Below are 19,983 nucleotides of genomic sequence, written 5' to 3'. Positions count from 1 at the left end.
GAAAGGACTCCAAGACACAGCCCCTGGATGCCCTCCAGCAAAACCAGGGAGTGGCTTGAGATTTCTCTGGGCACGTCTACACTTGCAATGTTACGGCGCCGGGAGTTGCAGCGCCGCTCAGAGAGCGCCGAAGGAAAACCACTGTTGTGTGTTCACACTGATAGCGGCCTGTGCAATAGCATGTTCACACTTGCGGCACTATTCGGAGCAGTGCACTCTGGGCAGCTGTCCCACAGAGCACCTCTTTCTCTTTTGTTGCTAAGACTTGTGGGAAGGCGGAAGGGGTTGCAGGGCATCCTGGGTCCTGTCCCAAGATGCATTGCTTTGCATCCCAGCAATCCCTGTGCTTCCCTACACATTTGGCGCCATCTTTCAACAGTTTGTGTATTGCGTGCCCTGCCTTGCCTCGTTCTGGCTGCAGGAATGGATCCTGAGCTGCTGACCAGTATGCTGCTCACGAGTGGCAGTGGAGTTATTCCTTAAACTACAAAGGCAAGAGGAGTGTGACGTTGATCTTGCCACATGTAGTAGCTAAGACACAAGATTGCTTGTGGCATTCACGGAGGTGCTGACCACAGTGGAACGCTGCTGTGGGCTCGGGAAACAAGCACTGAGTGGTGGGATCACATCGTCATGCACGCCTGGGATGACGAGCAGTGGCTGCAGAACTTTCGCATGAGGAAAGCCACATTCATGGGACTGTGTGATGAGCTCGCCCCAGCCCTGTGGCACAAGACCATGAGAATGAGAGCTGCCCCGCCGTTGGAGAAGCATGTGGCGATTGCACTGTGGAAGCTGGCTACTCCAGACTGCTACCGATTGGTCGCTAACCAGTTTGGAGTGGGAAAGTCAACCATTGGACTCATGTTGATGGAAGTGTGCAGGGCCATTAATCGCATCCTGCTTTGAAAGGCCGTGACTCTGGGCACCGTGCGTGAGATTGTGGATGGCTTTGCACAAATGGGCTTCCCTAACTGCAGAGGGGCGATCGATGGCACGCATATTCCAATTCTGGCATCAGACCACCTAGCCACCGAGTACATTAATCACAGGGGGTATTTCTCAATGGTTCTCCAGGCACTTGTGGATCACCGTGGGCATTTCACAGACATTAATGTAGGCTGGTCCGGAAAGGTGCATGACACATGTATCTTTTGGAACAATGGCCTATCCAAGAAGCTGCAAGCAGGGACTTTCTTCCCTGACCAGAAGATCACAGTAGGGGAAGTCAAAATGCCCATTGTGATCCTGGGAGACCCCGCCTACCCCTTAATGCCGTGGCTTATGAAGCCATACACGGGGCAACTTGACAGCAACAAGGAGCGGTTCAAAAACAGGCTGAGCAAGTGCAGAATGACAGTTGAGTGTGCATTTGGCCGTTTAAAAGCCTGCTGGCAATGCCTGTATGGGAAGCTGGACCTGGCCAATGACAATATTCCTATGCTTATAGCCGCGTGCTGTACGCTCCATAATATTTGTGAAGGGAAGGGTGAAAGCTTCACTCAGGGCTGGACCGCAGAGGCTCAACAGCTGGAGGCTGAGTTTGAACAGCCAGAGACCAGGGCTGTTAGAGGGGCACAGCGCGGAGCCATAAGGATCATGGATGCTTTGAGGCAGCAATTTGAAGCTGAAAGTCACGAATATTTGTTGCTATGCTCGTAATGCTAGGAGGTGATTGGTGCATATGATGCAAGAAGGGACCTTAACATAATTGCATGTTGCTTTGCAGGGCTCTTTTTGCTTTCACTTAACAGAATAAAGATTGCTTTCAAACCAACCCAATTCTTTTATTGAAAGACAGCAACAAGAGGAGAGAGTCAAATGAAAAAAATCATCAACAGGGAGGGTGATGGGGGATGGAGGAAGGGAAGGTCTCCAGAGGAGGAGGAGGGGTCCCGGGACGGCTACAGATTTGTTTATGTCCAGGGATCACACCAGCCTTCTCCTCTGGAGTACGATGCAGCGGGTGCTGGACTTCAGCAGGGCCAAACTGCAGAGGGATGGGTGTTGAGTGCAGTGGGTGGTGGGAGTCCTCAGTGCTGGACTGTGAGGAGGGAGGAGTGGAATGCTGCAGGTAGAGAGTGGAGTCAGAAGGTTGATAACAGTGTGTTGGTGTGTGTGTGGGGGGGGTGGGCACATGGGAAAGAGTTTTGCGACAGAGGCTGCAGGGTAGGGCAGGCGTGGGGCTGCTCGGTTTGAAGAGCTAGTATCACCTGGAGCACGTCCACTTGGCGCTCCATAACTGTTAAGAGTTGCTCCGTGGTTTCTTTCTCGTGTGCTGCGTTCTCCTTTCGGTCCCTCTTCTCACTGTCCCGCCACTCCTTCTATTCTTTTTTCTCTGGCAACATAACCTCACGCATAAAGTCCTCCTTAGTTCTTTGTGGCTGCTTTCTAATTCTGCACAGCCGTTCTGCTGCCAATAAGGGAGGCTGGGCTCCCAAGGTCATCTCTGTGAAGTTAAAATGCAACATTTTACAGAAACAGTGTTGTCTGAAACACAGATAACACTGTTTCAGTGCTTTAAAACACAGCCAGTACTCACACACCTGTCACTAACTAACTGGCTGACCCCAGGCAAGCACACATGAACCACAAGACCCCCAGAATGGTGAGTAGCCGCAGGGGCAGAGTAAATCACTGTTCCCGGACCCTGCTGTACACTGGGCACAGGGCTCTTGGGCACTTGGGGAGAGCCAGCACTGTAGGGTGGGCCTGATAATCATTCCTGTCTCCACACTTTCCACAGGAGATGATCATTTTGGAAGATACCTCGCTGCTGAGGGTGAGCAGGGAATCAAGGGAGGGTCTTCTCCAAGCCTGCAGCTTCCGTCCTGGCCCCTATGCGGCTCGCCTGTGTGCAGCAATGGTCCCTCCCCCGGCCCACCCCCATGATGGCACAGTGGCGCAGGAAAGTTACCACTAATGGGGCAAGAAACAAAGCAGCTCTGCCGAGGAACCTGCGGCAGCGGATTGCCCAGTATCTCCACGAGAGTTTCCTGGAGATCTCTGAGGGAGATTCCCATGAATGAGGGAGTCTATCAACAGCCTGTTCTGCAGCTCAGGCTAGGGATGAGGTGGGAGACGCCTGCTTTCTGCAGCCCTTCTGCCCCCAACAACGCGCTTCAGCAATTCCCAAAATCAGATCCACTTACCTGGGTCCTCCTCTCCTGTTTGCGCTTCACCAAGCTCCGACAGCTGTGACTGGCTAGGCTCCTCCGTGGTAGAAAAGAGCTCCTGACTGCATGCATCTCTGGCCTCCGAGTCATCCTCTGCCTCTGGGTCCCCCGCCCCCTCTTCGTCCAAGATTGCCTCCTCCTGGCTCGGTCCACTCTTGACTGGCAACGAAGCGAACAACGTATCCATATTGGTCTTCGCAGTGGAGGTGGGGTCGCCGCTGAGTATCGCGTCCAGCTCTTTGTAGAACTGGCAGCTCGTGGGTGCAGCACCGGAGTGGTGGTTTGCCTCGTGTGCCTTGTGGTAGGTGTTCTGCAGCTCCTTCACTTTGACCCTGCACCGCAGCGTGTCCCGGTCATGGCCCTTTTCTATCATGCATCTAGAAATCTGTCCGTAGGTATCATAATACCTATGGTTGGAGTGCAGTTGGGGCTGCACAGCCTCCTTTCCCCAAATGCTGATGAGGTTCAGCAGCTCGACATTGCTCCAAGCGGGGGATCACCTGGTGTATGGAGCTGGCATGGCCATCTGGAAAGACCACTGCACGCATCACCGAGCAAACAGGAAGGGGACTTTCAAATTTGCAGAGGAATGTATGGGGTGCGGCTGACGAATTCAAGACCCCCTAGATCGCAGCTAAGGGATACTAGTGTACAAAAGTGCTGAAGGCTGCCAGGTTTCTACAAGGAAACAGCATTAAACCTGTTCTGTGTGTGCACTTGGCCAGCACTGAGCTACCTGAAATTGTGTGCTCTCCACTGGGGGTCAACCCTGTGCCTCTGGGAAATAGCCATGCTCATCCCCCTGTAGTATGACTCCATTCCTCAGGGTGCCTACCACAGTCCTTCCTTGGGGAAAAAGGCTTGTGTGGTGTCTGGTGGTTTGGCACCCGCCTGGGGCTTGGGCCGCCAGGGATCACTGCCCTGCTTTGCTTCAGATTTGCTGCCTGTGTGAGCTTGGGAAAGTCACAATCTCTCTGTGCCTCAGTTTCCCATCTGTGAAGCAGGGCTAATAATCCTTCCTTCGTCTAAAGAATTGCTGCTTGGGGCAGGCACAACTTCTGCCTGGGTGTTTGCAACAAGGCCCTGATCACAGCAGGGGCCTCTCGCTGTTACTGGAATATAAACCAACAGTCATGATCATTAATAGGGAATAAACAGCTCCCTTGAGCCAGTGAAAGCCCAAAGCAGGCTGGCTCCATGGCACCCTGGCTTGGGGGGAGCTAAGCCCCTTGTCAGGAGCGCCATGTACACCAGGGAATTAGCCAGGTTCTTGAAATAAAGGGTTTCAAACCAAATCTCTGGCCTGGTTGCGGGCCACATGGCCACGTTGGCCGGCCCAGGGAGCTGGCTCTGAAAGCCATCTGGTCTGGTGGGCTGGGCTGGATCCTGGGTGCAGGGGTGGGCCCTGTGTGACCCGCACCCCTGGGGGCACAGTATGGCCCTGCAGATGCACTGCCCCCTCCTCCCCTGCTGGGCACCCAGATCCGAGCACGCTAGACAAGATTCGGCTGTGAGGGCTCTCGTTTCTTACAGCGTCTCGGCTTAGTCCTTAGCGTGACTGGGAGAGGCTGATGACTCCGGTAAGCGGCCCCGCCTGCACCCAGAGTCTCTCAGCCCTGCAGAGTCTGTGCTGATCATTCCAGCTGGCTGCAGCCACCACTCGGCTTCTCTGAGCATCCACTCTAATCCTGACCTGGCTGGGGGGCGGGCAGGCCTCCTTCAAGCTGGATAATCCTTCGCTGCCTTGGGCTCCCTGCAGATTTCTGGCTCAGCCCTCGGCCTGGGCCTGATTCAGCTGTGGGAGCTCCCTGTCATGTGGCTGTGCTAACTGTCCCGAGCTGTGGCCGAGAGCTGAGCCAGGCACAGGTGGTCCTGGACCAGAAAGGGCCCCATCAGCCTGGGACATGCTGCCTCTGCCCTTCTCCGGGTCTCCCCCACCCTGTGCCTGGCACCCGTATTAGATCGTGAGCCCTTCAGGGCACACCTGACACAGGAGGCGCCTGAGCTGTTGCGGCCACTTCGGTAATACAAATAATAATAACCTGCTCCAGGATGGGGCTCCGAGGTACTGTGGCCACGCGTGCAATCAAATGACTTCCGCTGTCCCCTGGCGGCTTGCCAGAGCTGGCCATCGCAGCTCTGGCAGCCACAGCTCCGGGCAGTGTCCAGATGCCAGTTTTCACCTGTGGGGGGCAGGGAGCCGTGTGGCGCAGACCCCTGTCTGACGAGGGGGAACGTCGCTGCGCTGCAGGGGGTCGTGTTCCTGGCACAGACACCAGCTGGGGCTGGGAGACCCTCCGGGCCCTTCAAGCCAACTGACTGTTTCACAGTACCACCCCGGGGTGACTGAACACTACACCCCACGTTCCCCCAGCCCAGGCCGGTCCTCCCACCCAGCGGAGCTGCTGTGCCATGAAACCACAAGAGGTGGGGAGAGGAGCAACAGGCGCACTAGGCATTACTCAAATGCCGCAGGGTGCACCAAAGAAACCTGCCTATGCTCAGCCGAACCGTCCCCCGGAAGAACTAAGGGCATCAGCCCCAGGACCCACAGACACAGCGTCCCGGAGAACAACTGCAGGTATGGGGCGGGGGGGAGGTGCAGTGTGTTTCCAGGCTGGCTTGGGGGCAGCAGAATGGGCCTGCTGCAGAGGGAACAGACGAAGGGAGCTACCATCCAGGCCCTGGGATGGGTGAGATCCTGGGTGCTCTGGGGAATGCAGTCCCTTGCTAGAGTCTGGTTGAAAGTTGCTGCAAGGGCACCTATAGGGTATGGTCTAGTGGTTAGAGCAGGGAACTGGGCTCTGTGGCCATGGTGAGTCCCAGCCCATCTGTGCCTCAATTTCCCTACCTTTGTAAAGGGCTTGGGTTCCCTCAGTGGGAGAAGCCAAACGTGGGTGTTGTTATAACACAGCAAGGGCTGTAGCTGAGTTCAGGGTCCCAGCACGTGTTAGTCTGGATGCTAATGGGCTTGGGCCTTGCTTCTTCCTCAGGGCCCAAGACCAGCCCACGGGTTGGTGTCATGGCCAAAGGGGCCACCTGGCCTGGCAGGCTGTGAGGGAAGCAGGAGATTTCTCGCAGGGGCACTGCTCCCACAGCCTGCCTGTCCCCAGGTGTGAGATGGGCAGGGAGCCTGGGCCAGCGCCAGGAGCCTGACTGGTCTGTGCCAGTGTTTGTTGGTGGCAGGGGGTGGCCGATTTCTGCATCTGGGCAGTGGCAGTACTATCCTGGAGGTGGCCAGAAGCTGCTGTGGAGAAGGATGCCCTTGGCTGCAGCCCAGCAGGGCATCTCTTCCTGCAGTGCACCTCAGCCCAGTGCCAGAGCGTCAGTTCTTGGCCTTTCTCCTGAGCCAGCCAGGGAGGGCCCAAGGCAGTGGGGAGGCCTGTGATGTGGACATTCAGCGCTGACCTGGGGTGAAAGATTCCCTGTCCCACTGCCAACCTCCTGGGAACATGCTGTGGGCACTGTAACCCACGCCAACCTGGTGCCCACACTTGAGAACCCCTAAGAAAGGGCCCAGGCTCCCCCCAGCTTCATGGGGCAGGGTTGGGTCGAGGTGCTGGGCTGGGCCCAAGTTGGGTGGCACCTCACCATGAGTGCTGACTGCCCAGCCTCTCCCTGCACTGCACCATCATACTCCCATACATGGCGCCGAAGAAGACTGTAGCAGCAGATCCAAAAATCCGCGCCCTCCAGGGGGCAGTCCTCCTGCCCCACCTGCAGGGTGATTAGCCTCGTCTCTTGGCTGCAGCTGGGCAACAGGCATCACGCCACTGAGTGGCCTCCAGAGGGACTGGCCCACAAGCTGCCCCAGAGTCCCAGGAGGGACTGAGGCCCGGCTGCTGAGCAGGGCCTGGGCAGGATGAGCTGGAATTTGGTTGAGCTGGGCCGTTCACTTGGACCCATGGAGATCCCTGCAGCGGGGGGCTGCTCCCTGGTGAAGAGTGGGGCCCTTGCTGCAGCTTGCTGTTAATGGGGATTCCCCTCTCCCTGTGCAGAGCTGCCATGTAGGGTCACCGTGTGGTGCTTACAGGCCACTAGCCTGCGCCCCAGAGGCAGCTGCAGTGTTGGGGGAGGTGCACTTGGTGTATGGCTGGCGTGTTGAGTGGCTATGTCAGTGAGGGGGGCTAGCGAACACAGGGGCTCTCCCCACCCCCCTGCCCTGAGCTCTGCAGTGCCAAGGCCCCACTTCCCCACTGCATTCCTGCCCCTCCCTCCCAGGGCCCCCCTCTGCAGGCCTGATGGCTGCACTGGCTGGAGGGCGGGGCTGGGCCAAGGCCAGGGCAGGGCTCTTCAGAGCGGAAAGCGCAGAGAACCCTTCCCTAGGCGCAGAGGGGCCTGCGGACTCTCCCATCTCCTTCTGGCAGAGGGGCTAATACCGCCCCAAAGCAGCATCATCCATGGGGAGCACTGATCCAGGGCTGGCTGCCCCCTTCCTACCCTCTCCAAGCCCAGAGGAGGTGGCAGAGGGGCTCTCTGGACCTCCCCTCCCCTCCCTTCCTGTGCTAGGCTCACTCCAAGCAGCATGATATTTCCATGGCATCTCTCCTCCAGGGTTTTTGCCAGCAGGGCCCCAGGCGCTGGATCTTGCAGATCAGGACGCTAAGGCCCCCACCCGCTCCCATAGCAAGGCTGTGCCAAGAGGTGACAGCCTCGCCACCCCCTTAGACTGGGGCCTACGTTACAGGGCCGGCTGCCAGCTGGCTGGGACTGGAGAGGCTGCCGAGCCTGAGTGGGATGGGCACCTGGGCAGACCCACTGGGGGCTGGAGGAATGATTCCACACACAAGGCAGAGCTGGGGAACGGGGCAGTTTCCAAGGGATTGTATTGAGGTTCCTGGTCATAATAAATAGAGCTACAGCGAGACCGGCACAGAGTGACTTCACGGCACAGGGACCATGGCACACTGCTAGGGCACCAGCAGGGCTCGCCCTCCGTTGGCTGCTGCTCCGGTACCCACCCCCAAGCTCAGCAGCCTTCATCTGCTCCCCTCCCTCATCCCCTGCTCCTTAGGGATGCAGCCAGGTCTCGGGGGGGAGCAAAAACCTCCAGGGCAGTGACTGTGCACCAGGGGCGGGGTGGGTGGGTGGGACGGGAAGAGGGGGGCTACGGACAGCCGGGAGCATCCCGTCCCGGTTCCCAGGCCGCAGAAAGGGGTGGGAGGAGCAGGTCTGTCTGTCACTGCTGCCAGCCAGTGGAGGGGGGCTGAGATGTGGACAACGGAAAGTGCGGAGGGGGGATCTCGGTGGAAATGGGCAGGGTGCTGTTCACAGGCTGTGGGGGGATGGGGAGGAGCAGCAGCCTCCTGGTCACTGTGCCAAGGCCTGGCTAATGTCCTGCACCAGCATGGTGCCAATCACCATCTTCTCACTGTTGACAGTTAGGTGGGCCCTGGCTCCTTCCTTCTGCTCCAAGGTGATGAGGACGAGGCTCCCGCTGGTCACCGTCTTGGCAGCGAACCTGCCCATGGGAAAGGAGGGGGTGTGAAAGCGCTGGCCTAGGGCAACACCCAGCTGTGCCGCTCTCGCTCATCCCCGGGGCTGCAGCCCAGTGCCAGAAGAGGCGGCCCTGAGGCAGCCACAGCCTGTGCCTCTGCACTGGGCCTTAGCCAGCCCTTGCGCCTGCATAGCGCCGGAAGGGGCACACTGGGGGCAGAGACTTCCCGCCGACGGCTGCTCCGTTCACCCACCTGGTGCGGCCAGACCCGCGGACCACAGAGCTGCCTTGCAAACCACGGGGGAGCTGGGCCGCAGCCTGGAGCCCCTGTCCGGACAAGGGACTGCCACAAGCAGCATGCCAGCATCACATCCACTTTACAACAGTGTCCCCTGGTACTAATCTAGCCCAGGAACCGGCAGCCAAAGGCACCAGGAGCTGGCGGGTCCCAGAGTGGCACCGGCAGGATCAGGGAGGGCGAATGAGTAGAACATGGACCTGCCCCAGCCAGTGCCTGCCTGTTTCCCAATGGGGCAACAGGGGCTCTGGCCACAGCCCCTCTGTAACCACAGCTCCTCGGTGTGGTGCTGTCTTCCCCTAGGGGTGGCCGGCTCAGAGAGGGAACCTGCTCCAGCCTGGGCTACCAGGGCTGCTCCTTTCAGCTCCAGCAGTTGGGACTTGTGTGTGTAGATTGGGGTCCCCCCACCTGTACTCATTGTCTGCTCCGCAGGGCACGCGGCTGACGTTGGCGGCCGCTGTCACTCGCTGGACGATCGTGTGGTCGCTCTGGCATTTGTCCGGCAGCGTCAGCTTCTCCATGATCTCACTCATTCCTGTCAGCTTGCCTGGAAAGGGGATTGGGGGGGGTCAGCCTGGGGCAGCTCCGCAAAGGGCGGAGCCGTCTGTGTGGCTGATCCGGTTTAAAGGATGGATGTGGCCAGGGCTGCGTCCAGCCCCCCGAGACAGGCACCTTCCCTGATTCGAATGGCAGGGCTGAGCTGCCCGAGGACCCTCCCTGCAGCGGCTGGAGGAGGCAGGGCTGCGCCTTTGGCAACAAGGACGAAAACCACGCAGGGAGCAGAGGACAACTTCGTGCACTTTTGTGTGTCCAGCAGAGGGCACCAGCTCCCTCTCTTTGGGATGCCTGGTGTCAGAGGGATCAGTGGGGCTCCAGCAGACTGCCCCAGCGGGGTGGGACGGCTCCGTCCCTCCCTGTGCTCCCAGGGCTGAGGTCTTTTCCTGCAGTAAGCAGAGCTGACACAGAGTCACATCCTCACGTTCCATCTACAGTGCATCACACCAGTGTAACAGGTGGCTGTTCAGAAGGCACTCCTGTCCTAATAGCACCCGCTATCGCCAGAGAAACAGATCTTCAGGTGGCTAAAGAAAACTGTCTGGTGGCAAGGAGCCACTTCTCAACAATTCCGACTGTGAACTCTCTACTTCTATGGTTTGGCCTTTATGGTCTCTACTTCGCTATTGTTTATCTGTAGGGTCTCCGTCTGGTTCTTCGATTGTATTTGATACACAACTGATTTTGCAAGGTATAAATTGACTAATGCGGTGGGGTCTAATTGGTTAAAGAATTGTTTCATAATGGGCTAGGATGGGTGAAAAATTCGGTTTTGTGGACTTTAGTTTAAAATGATTGGTTGAGGTACAGTTAAGTAGGACCCACATTTTAACTATATATACTGGGGTCCAAAGGGAAATTCTTTGGAACCTAACTTCAGGGCGCAGCCCACGATCAGAGCTGCCAGACCTCAACAGCCTGCCAACGACACCTTGCAGAAACTGGAACCCCAGATGACCTGATATTGACTGGCCAGCAGGAAAAATCTGCCTGCCTTATTGGCAGTGGTGAGCATAGTATGCTTAGCATGTGCGTTCTGTTTTGGGAACTGTTAATAAATAGAGGTTAAGGATATTACTGTGTAAAGCTCTTTCCCTGGTAAAAGGCCCCACAAACCTGCAGATGAGTACGCCCTGAGCCCTAGGAACTGGGTCAGGGTGCATGCCTTTCAGCCCAGGCCCTAGGAATTGGGAAAGGGTGGCGGTGCCTAAATGAACTGGGTGATGCCTCGAGGTCACAGAACGGTAAAGGTGGGGCACCCTAGAGTGTGCGGGTAACAAACCGATGCCAGGGACCAGTCCACACATGACTCTTCCAGACACCAGCTCCACCCAGCATCTGAGGACCCAGGTGGGCTCCTTCTGCCTGGGCCAGCACCGCCCCAATGGATTCTCCAGCGAGAACATGGCTGGCGGGTCAGGCGATGACGTGGGCCGGAGTCAGGCGGGGTAGCTGTCTGTGTCAGCCCCAGGCTCTCCAAGCCTGCCGAGCAGTGCTGGGCAGGGCCAATGGGCCGACTCCAGCGGCACTGTAACAAGCTCCGGTTGTGCCTTGCAGCTTATGTCAAACATCAGAGGAAGGAGCCAGCCGGCATGTGGGGCCCCAGGAATAGTGCGTGCTAACTATACATGCGCCAGGCCTAAGGGCACACCCTGCTGCTCCAGCTGATTTCAAACACACAACACAGTGAGTGCCACGAGAAGGTCCACAAACTATTTAAAGGGATACTACCTATGTACTACGTCAATGGAACGAGAACCAGGAGGGCCACAGAGTCTCTGTTCACAGGGGCTGGGAGAGATAGTCCCTTGGGGGCTCCTCCCAATTCACCCCAAGCCCTGGGGTCTTAAAAGGCCTGAAAACCCCCACAGCGGCTGAGAAGGAGTGGCGGTGAGCCCAGGAGCACTTCATGCACTGGCTGGGGGTGTCATGCCCTCCCTAGGGCAGGCCAGCTCCCCATGCCCTGCCCATGTTGGTTCTGACACTGGGCTGGGCCTCCTGCACTGGCTGGCCACAACCTGTTATTGAATGAAGTCAGAGAGTTGAACCCTGTCTGGGGCTCCCCGCGTGAGCTCATCTCTGGGACGGTTGAATCCCAGACCCCCAAGGCCGGGTCTGGGTCCAGAGTTCCAGTCCCCACAGTGCAGTGTTCGTAGTGGGGAACTTTGCTGCAGGCTCCGATCCCACTGAACTGTAACTGCTCCTCATAGATTGCTCTGACGCTGCACAAGAAATGGCTCAAAGGCCATTAGCTTTACTGGATCTTGTGCAGCCATGTCCTGCAGGCACTGTCCATGGGGGGACACAAGTGGGAATTCCCTCCTTCGCCCTGTGCTAACAGGGCTCTCTAGCCTAGGCCCAAGTCACACAATCATCATTAAACCAGCACAGGGTGGCTGTGAAACGCTCCCGTTCCAAGTGAGCAGCGTTGTACCATGGGTCCTTCTTGTCCAGCCTCCTGCAATAGCCACCAGCAGCTCCTCACAAGGAAGGCAACCCCCCCCACACCGAGCCAGCTCCCGCTGTTGTCCAGCAGGACAGGAGTTCTGTCCTGGCTGCTCAGCGCCCGGCTTAGCCCCTGCCGCTGCAGGAGGTCTGACCTTAGCCTGCCGGCAGCAGAGCCAGCCATGGCACTATTGGCCACAAACCCATTTGGTTCAGGAGAAAAAGCTAGCAGAGCAGAAAAAGAAGTAAAGTAGTTATATATCCCGAGCACAGCTACAGCCAGCTATGGGGTGTGTGTGTGTGTGTGGGGGGGGCTTCCTGACAGGACAGGCGGGGCCTAGCTGGCACATTGGGGTGACATGAGGCTGGACTTGCCCTAGGGAGACGTATGGGGCAGCCTAGGGGAACTGGCAGGAGCCCCCTTGCTCATTTCACCTAGTCCAACACTAATGCTAGGGACCAATCTGGCACTGGCCCCAGAAGAGGGGCTGGACAGGGCAGCAGGCCTTTTCCATCGCATTCGACCAGGATTCTGACATCACCCAGCAAGTCCTGCTTTTGGAGAAAGAGGCAAACCCCTTCCCAGTGAGGGGGTGGGAATGAGAGGGGCTAACGAGCCCAGTGGGCCAGTGGAACAGCGCAGGCAGCCAGCCCCACGCGGGAGCTGCCAAACAGCCCAGGGGGTCCAGCTCCAGCTTGTTCGACTGGGGCAGGCCTGAGGGGGTGATGCTTGCAGCGCCAAGGCTGGTGGGTGATTGACTGTTAGGGGGCATTGCTGTAAAGCTGCCTCCAGCAATGGCCTCAGGAACCATGAGACTCAGCTCTGGTAGAGGCTGCACTGAGCCTGGGCACACATACCCACGGATGCAGAACTATACACGGAGGATGGAAACCCCTCCATGTCCCACCATGGCTCTCTGAGTTGCTGCCCGCCCAGAACCTCAGCACCAATTAAATGAATCTCCTCTAGCTCCCCACACTTCTCTCTGCACCCCTGTACCCACAACACCAGCTGCTCTGGAGCTCTGTCCATGGCCCAGTTTGGATCACACCTCCCACCTGATCTGTAACCTGTTTCCAGGTGAGCTATTAGACAGGAGTAGCCCTTGGGATCACACTGGGGAGAATTCCTCCACCTTCCCCACCCTCTCTGAGCCAGGCTCTGGGGATGGTTGGGCCTGAGGTGTGTTACGGCACTCAGAACAGGAGCACGTGCAAGCCACAGTCACGGGTCAATGCAGGCTCCGGCCTAGTGCGGCCTGCTCACAGCACTGTGGGCTCATGTTTACGGTAAAGATGCTGCCAGGAAGCCCCCACTTGGACACCAGGGACCCAGCTCCTGAGCACAGCTCCGAACGCTGCAATGCAGGAGGGCAGCTGGTCAAACATTCGTGCCGGATGCTGGCTGGTCCTCTGAACCTCGGGGGGGCTGCAGAGTGTGGCTGCAAGCATCCCCAGTGCAGGCTCAGGGGGGAGATGGTGGGAATTGGGAATGCTACCAGGGCAGCGTCTCTGTGGTATCTGAGCATGTCTGCTTTCCCAGCCATTTACATACCAATACCGGGGCCAGGGGCTGAACCTGGCACCTGAGCACCAAGAGTCAGGCCTTGGCCTAGAGCAGTGGTACCTAAAGTTTAACAGCCCGCGAACCCCTTTCACTAAATTGTGAAATCTCGTGAACCCCCTCCTAAAAATGAATATTTCCAGGGATTTAAGTTTAAATTTCCTCCGCATTCCTCCTGCTGCTGGACCCCGTTGACTGCCCTGGTCAACTGATCTCCACTGAGCTCGGGCTGCAGGTCCTACTGACTGCTGGGGCTCGGGCTGCCAGCCCTGCAACCGCCCGGCCCCGCTCTCCCTGGGGCTCGGGCTGCCAGCCCTGCAACCGCCCGGCCCCGCTCTCCCTGGGGCTCGGGCTGCCAGCCCTGCAACCGCCTGGCCCCGCTCTCCCTGGGGCTCGGGCTGCCAGCCCTGCAACCGCCCGGCCCCGCTCTCCCTGGGGCTCGGGCTGCCAGCCCTGCAACCGCCCGGCCCCGCTCTCCCTGGGGCTCGGGCTGCCAGCCCTGCAACCGGGTCCCACCTGCTGCCGCCAATGCCCGGAGTCCTCTGGCCGCCATGAGTGAAATGTTTCTGGCGAACCCCTTGTAACGTTCTGCGAACCCCAGTTTGGGAACCACTGGCCTAGAGGCGTGACTCCACTAGGCTCAGCCCAGAGGGCAAGCTGTGACCACACACAGCCACTCCCGTACGGACCCAGGAGAGTCACCAGGAGAGTCCAGAGCCACGAGGGACAGTGAGGTCGAGAGACGGGCCAGCGCCCAGACCAGGCACAGTGGGGAGTGGGGGCAGGCTTCACAGTAACGGGGAGCTATCCTAGGCCGGCACGGGAGGAAGGTGTGAGCCCTGTGGAGGGAGGGGAGGAGGCAGAGCGGTGGCTAGGTGCTCCACCTCGAGGAGAAGGAGCAGTGCGTGTAGGGCAAGGGGGTGAGAGGGTGATGCATGGTGAGAACGGCAGGGCAGGGGGAGGTGACCTGAGCAGCCTGGCATGTGCACTGAGCAGAGGAAGATGGGGGCGGGACAGGAGCTGGCTGAGGGCACCCACCCGTAGCCCCCCCGAGGAGCTGCAATGCCATGCTTACCGGGGATACTGCAATGTAGGCTGCAGCTGCCCTGGTCTAATGCGGCAGAGCAGCCTGCGGAGCCGACAGGAGCCCTGCACCCGCAGAGACACAGCCCAGCATACAAGGCTCTGCTTGGCTCTGGGCACCCTCTGCTCGTAGCAGGGTGGCCCATTGGATGCTGGGAGCGTATTGTCTGATCCCAGCCAGCCCCCCGGGGAAGAGACCGCCAATACGGCGGGCCCACGCCGTGACCTGGTTGATGTGGGCCTCTGGATTCTGCCTGATGCTCCTTACTGCCGGGGGAGCTCCATGGTGCCCTGGGAACCAGTCTCCTCCTGAGCCCTCTGGCAGTGCTGCACCACCTCCTCCCCGTCCTGCCCCGATCTCCAAGGCCAGGCCGTAGGCTGGGGATGGGGGCTAAAACAGTGCTAGCTTGCTGATCTAGAGAGCAGCTCCCTGCCATGGACTCACTATGGGGCTGGCAGCAGAGCTAATGCTACAGCTGGTGGGTAGTGGGGGAGGTAAGGGGGGCAGCAGCACCTCCTCCTCTGGGAGCTCCTGGAGCTGCGACTTACCTGCACCCGTCCTTAACAGCTGTGCTAAGGAAAGCAAGGATGCAGAGGGGGATAAAACTGGTGTTAACATCAGCCACTGGCACAGTCCCGCCAAGTGCAGTGCAGGGAGCCCCCCCTGTGCTAAGTTGCTGCGGGGGCGGGGGCTAGAAGTCACACAAGCATTAACTGAGAGGTGCTACCAGGCAGCGGCGGAGTAGCCACTGGGCCTACGGGGCCTGTGCCCAGAGGTCCTGGCCAATTGGGGGACCCTGGAGCCCCGGAAAGGTTGGGAAAGCCCCCGCGCCATGACCCCGCTCCTGGGCAGCAGCGCTGGGCAGGCGGGGCTGTAGGGGAAACCCCTGTGCCTCTTGACCCCGCTCCCCGACAGACGGCCGGTTGAGGGAAACTTCCGCCCGCCCCCACTACTTGGTGTCCGCACTGGGGGAAGCCCCCTGCACCCCTGACCCCGCTCCCCAGTAGCGCTGGGCAGGTGCAGGGGCAAGGTAAGCCCCCCGCGCCCTCCTGACCCCATCCCCAGCAGAAGCTGGGGGGCAGCAGGGGAAGCCCCAGCACCAAGACCCCCGCTGCGGCCCCGGGGCTGGAGGAGCTCTCACTCCCCGCTGCGGCCCCGGGCTAGGAGAACTCTCACTCTCTGCGGCAGACTGTGGCTGTGGCTGGGGGACAGAGCTTCTCCAGTCTTGGGGCCGCAGTGCGGGGGCAGAATGGGGAGGTACCCTGGGTGGAAGAGGGGCAGGGCCTTGGGGAAAGGGCAGAAAGGGGTGGGGCACAGGCAGGTTCACATGCAAAGGAAGTGAAAGGAGAGGGGAGGGGAAGGGAGGGGCCTCCCCACTTGCTCTGGCCCAGGGCCCCAGGAAACCTTAATCCGCCTCTGCTACCATAGGGGCCCTGCTGTGATGGCAGAAAATGAGACTTGAGCAAATGCTCCTCTTGGATGCGCCCAGCTGGTCTGGGCTCTCATATCTGGCTCCCCCTGTTGACCAGGGGTAGATCTGTGGCATCCAGAGCCTACGGCTGTCAAGTGGTACCCAGGGGAACGCTGCTCATCAAAGCCAGGGAGCGGGCAACAATGGAAGTAGATTGACTTGGAGCCAGCACACCCAGCACAGGTTCAGAGATCCCAGCTGTGCTCTCCTGGGGAAGCAGTGATGCCCATGTGCAGTGCACAGCCCTGGGGCACTGGCCTAGGGGCCAGAAGTCTTGTCAGCCACCAAACCCCTTTTTCAGTCTAGGCAGAAGGGGAGCTGGCTTCAGCCACTCAGCACCTCCTGGTGTGGGATCAGGCCAGGTGAGCCAGTGAGGCCTGGACCTGTCATTGGCCAGGTGGGGAGGGAAGGGGTCACGAGGTCTTTCACCCTGCTCCGTGTGCCAGGGACACTGGACTCTGGAGACCTCCCTGCTTGGGCTGGGCAGGGCAGGGAGGAAGGCCAGGAGGGCTGTCCAGTGGGCTCTGGGTGCCCACGGCAGGGTGAGCTTTGCAGACGCTCTAAAGGCAATCAACACGCTCGATCAGCACTCACCTTGCTCCTTCTTGAACTCGTTCTCACTCATGAACACTGGGGCCATGAGCTCTCCCACCGGTGGCTGGATGGAGACGTAGAACTGGCGTGAGTGGGTGCTGGAGGAAACACACCACAGTGAGAAGGACCCAGCCTGGTTGAACCCGGGGAGTTGAGGGCAACTGTCAATCCCCACCATGCTCTGCCCTGCATGCCAGGCCCAGCTCATCAACAGCGGCAGCCACTCCTCCAAGAGCGCTCCAAAGCCCTGTGCAAAGGGGGAAGGTGCCACTGCCCCACTATAGGGGTGGGGAAACTGAGGCACAGAGGGAGGGTCAGAAGGAGACCCCACCAGCGCTCAGCAGCCAACGCAGCAGCTTGTTATGACCCAGCCCTTGATGCTCTCTGGACAGCAGGGAGGAAGGAGCTCATCCACCCCGGACAGACACTAGTGCCAGTGGGGAGTTGGGGAATGGGACTAGACACCCTGTTCCAAAGCAGATGCTCTCCCATGTCAGGCAGTGGGGCAGCCCAACAGCTCAGTGCCAGGCGGTGCCATGTGACAGGCTATGTGCCCACTGCTGCCTAAGAGAAGGTAGGCCCTGCCTTAGTTCCCTTCTAAGGTGTGGGGGGGAGGACTCCCAAGCTGCGCCAGGGAGCAAATCCCCGGTGGTGTGGGAGTCACTGACTGATGGGGCCAGGAACAAGAACCCTTCTCTGCTCTCTGTAGGGCCCATTTGCGAGCCCCCTCTCTGATCAAAGCAGCTGCACTTGGGCTGGAATAGCTCTGCTGTGGACTCACGTGGGGAATCAAAGCCACCCTGCGCTGGTAACACCTGAACGCCTGGCATTACAGCTCCACTAGGCTCTACAGCCACCACCCCACTGAGATGAATGGGGCAGAGCCACTGCAGACAGCCCTGCCCCAGGGTCCCAAGGTGATGTGTCTGGTGGGCCGGATCTGTGGCCAGCCGACACCAGCCCAGCCGAGCGCTGACCAGGGTCCTGGAGCCATGCTAAGAGGGGTAACTCCTGCCTGTACCCATGGGGGGCAGGGAGGGGAACTCACCACAGCTGGAAGTTGGCTGCCTGGGTGGAGTCGCAGAAGTCGATGCCCATGATTACGTTGGCGGTGTCGCCGGGCGCTAAGGACTCTAAACACAGGGACAGTGCGTGACTCCAGACATAGCGGTCTCCACCTGGGCTGGGCCAGGCTGGCAATGCACACAGTCATGGAATCCCCTCGGTCTCCGGAAGGGAGCCAAGGGGAATCCCCGCCTGTGATGCATGAACTGCAATGGCCTTAGCCAGCTCCCTGCTGCACATACACCTCAGGCCAGGTCCTTCCAGAAAGCCTACGAGGTTGGTGGGGAGGTGTCCTGAGGAAGCATGTGCAGCCCCCAGCCTGTAACTCCGCCCACAGGGCCCCAGGGGAGGAAAGCTGCTCACTTTGGGGGAGGGTTCAGCCACCTAGAAGCGCTCAGGCCAGCACGGCTGACCGGGGGCTTCCGGCTGGGACCTCCCAGGTGGTCAGCCTGGGAAAGGCCAGTGCCAGTGGGGTGAGGATCCATCCCCCATCCCATGACAAACTGGGGTGCAGGTAAAGACACCACTACCCCTGACCGCCCCTCCCTCCCATACAGTGTGCCCGGGTGACAATTAGGGCCCCATTCTAGTCCTCCCCGAAATGGCCCCTAGGAGACAGCAGCTGCAGCACATGCAGACAGAGGGGCCCAGGATCGTGTCCCAGGCAGGAAGCTTCGTGGGGCATCTTCTCTGCCCTACCCCCCTGATTTCAGTCCACAACTGAGCAGCTGGGCCCCCCTGCCCAACACAGAGTGTTTGGTGGCAACAGCCTAGCTGAGGGGCTTGCAGCCTGGCCCTGGCAGCGGGAGGGGCTGGCCACCTGGGCTCCCGCTGGTCAGTGTGAAGCCCGCGTCCTGCAAAGCCCAGAACGTGCACCACGCCAGGAAGCCTCACTCAGTGGGCAGAGCCAGGCTTCGCCACTAACTCGCTGCATGAGCACCCCTGGCTGCAGCCCTGAGAGAGTGAGCCTGCCTTTGGGAGCCCCATCATCCCAGTTCAAGGCCAGCCGGCTTTACCGATCTCCTGGAACTCCTGGATTCGCATCCCGGACAGCAGCTTGGGATCGCTGACCCGCAGGTTCTTCACCTCCGACTCTGTATTGTTGGAGAACTGGATCTGCACGGCCACCATGTGGGGGTCGGGGGGGAAGGGCTGCCGGTTGAAGTAGTACTCCACCGAGAGCCCCTCGCCCGCCATGCGGTGCAGCAGCTCGTAGGTCTTCACAGTGCTGAATGTGGGGCTGAGCATCTGGGTGGAGGGAAAAAGGCCGATGGCACATGCCACGGGCGAGACGCAGGCTGGGGAGCAGCGATGAGCCAATCCCTATGCTCCGAGGCAGGGGAAGTGAAGGAATCACTTCAGGAGCTGGTCCTACCTCCATTGCTACCTGCAGATGCCTGAGGCCCTGGGCTGGGGGAGCAGGACTCTGGATGGCTGGCTGGGCTTGCAAGTTCTTCCCCCTCTTGAGCCATGGTGCTGGAACAGTTTTTGGAGTGGGGGTGCTGAGCTGCACCCCTCTTACCCCTGTCCATGCCCCTCACCGCCCCCTAGAGCTGGGGCTGGGAGCAGGGTCATGGCTCTGGGAGGGGGGGACGCGGACAGGGCTAAGGTGGTGGAGGCTAGGGCCACAGCTAGGGGCGGGTGCGGAGCCCTGGGTGCGGGGCTGGCGGCCGGGACTCTGGAGCCAGCAGTGGAGCCCTGGGGGGCAGGGGCCGAGCGGGAGCCTGGGCTGGCAGCAGAGCCCCCAGGCACAGGACTGGCAGCTGAGTGGCAGCGAGGGCCAGCAGCGGGGCAGGCAGCCAGGACTCTGGGCAGCAGGGGAGCAGGGCCAGTGACCAGGAAGCAGAACGTGAAACCTGGGGGTGCTGCAGCACCCCCACACCCCTACTTCCCATGCCTATGCTCTTGGGGTGGCCTAGTTCTCCTGAAGGGACCCCAGGGCCTACCTGCTGCCCCATCTCTAACTCCCAGTTCCCCTCAAGTGGGGGAATCCCCCAGCAGAGTGTAGTGCAGGGGAGACCTCACTGCGGCTTTCTAGGCCTCCTTACGCGGTGCTCTGGAAGGAGGGATCCAGCGACAGGGCCGCCGTCCCAGCATGAAGAACCGGGGTCACTCACAGTAGGAACCAGCGAGGTGTCGGTCAGCGTGAGTCCCTCCAGGTCAGTCACCAGGCTGCTGGAGACGATAGCAGGGGAGGAGGCTGGCTGCGGTGGAGCGGGGGTGACTGCAAGGCAGAGACAAGTGGGGAACAAAGGGTTAAGAACCAGCGGTAGCCCGGACTGTCGAAAGCCCAG

At 59.7% G+C, this 19,983-nt stretch overlaps 2 protein-coding genes across 7 annotated transcripts in view; both read right to left on the bottom strand.

The window, feature by feature from the left end:
- Positions 1-1,801: 1,801 nt before the first annotated feature.
- LOC144930917 (uncharacterized) lies at positions 1,802-7,332 on the bottom strand. The gene is made up of 2 exons (XM_078854632.1): positions 3,153-7,332; positions 1,802-2,449 (listed from the first exon to the last, which is right to left on the bottom strand). Exons 1-2 carry the CDS (start codon positions 3,547-3,549, stop codon positions 2,325-2,327), a joined length of 522 nt encoding a protein of 173 aa, XP_078710758.1. The 5' UTR covers positions 3,550-7,332; the 3' UTR covers positions 1,802-2,324.
- Positions 7,333-7,973: 641 nt separating this feature from the next.
- Positions 7,974-19,983, bottom strand: part of AP3B2 (adaptor related protein complex 3 subunit beta 2) — a 63,889-nt gene continuing 51,879 nt past the window's right edge. For all 6 annotated transcript variants that reach the window (XM_073363181.1, XM_073363182.1, XM_073363183.1 and 3 more), the window contains 6 exons: positions 19,807-19,913; positions 18,706-18,937; positions 17,673-17,757; positions 16,625-16,722; positions 9,320-9,458; positions 7,974-8,637 (listed from right to left, as the gene is read on the bottom strand). In XM_073363181.1, coding sequence (XP_073219282.1) covers positions 8,487-8,637; positions 9,320-9,458; positions 16,625-16,722; positions 17,673-17,757; positions 18,706-18,937; positions 19,807-19,913 — 812 coding nt within the window. In that variant the 3' untranslated portion in view covers positions 7,974-8,486. The remainder of the gene's footprint in view (positions 8,638-9,319; positions 9,459-16,624; positions 16,723-17,672; positions 17,758-18,705; positions 18,938-19,806; positions 19,914-19,983) is intronic.

This window comes from Lepidochelys kempii, chromosome 10 (genome assembly GCF_965140285.1).
Source record: "Lepidochelys kempii isolate rLepKem1 chromosome 10, rLepKem1.hap1, whole genome shotgun sequence".
NCBI classification, from domain to species: domain Eukaryota; kingdom Metazoa; phylum Chordata; order Testudines; family Cheloniidae; genus Lepidochelys; species Lepidochelys kempii.
Note: the sequence above shows the minus strand (reverse complement) of the source record. Positions and strands in the feature narration are given on the sequence as shown.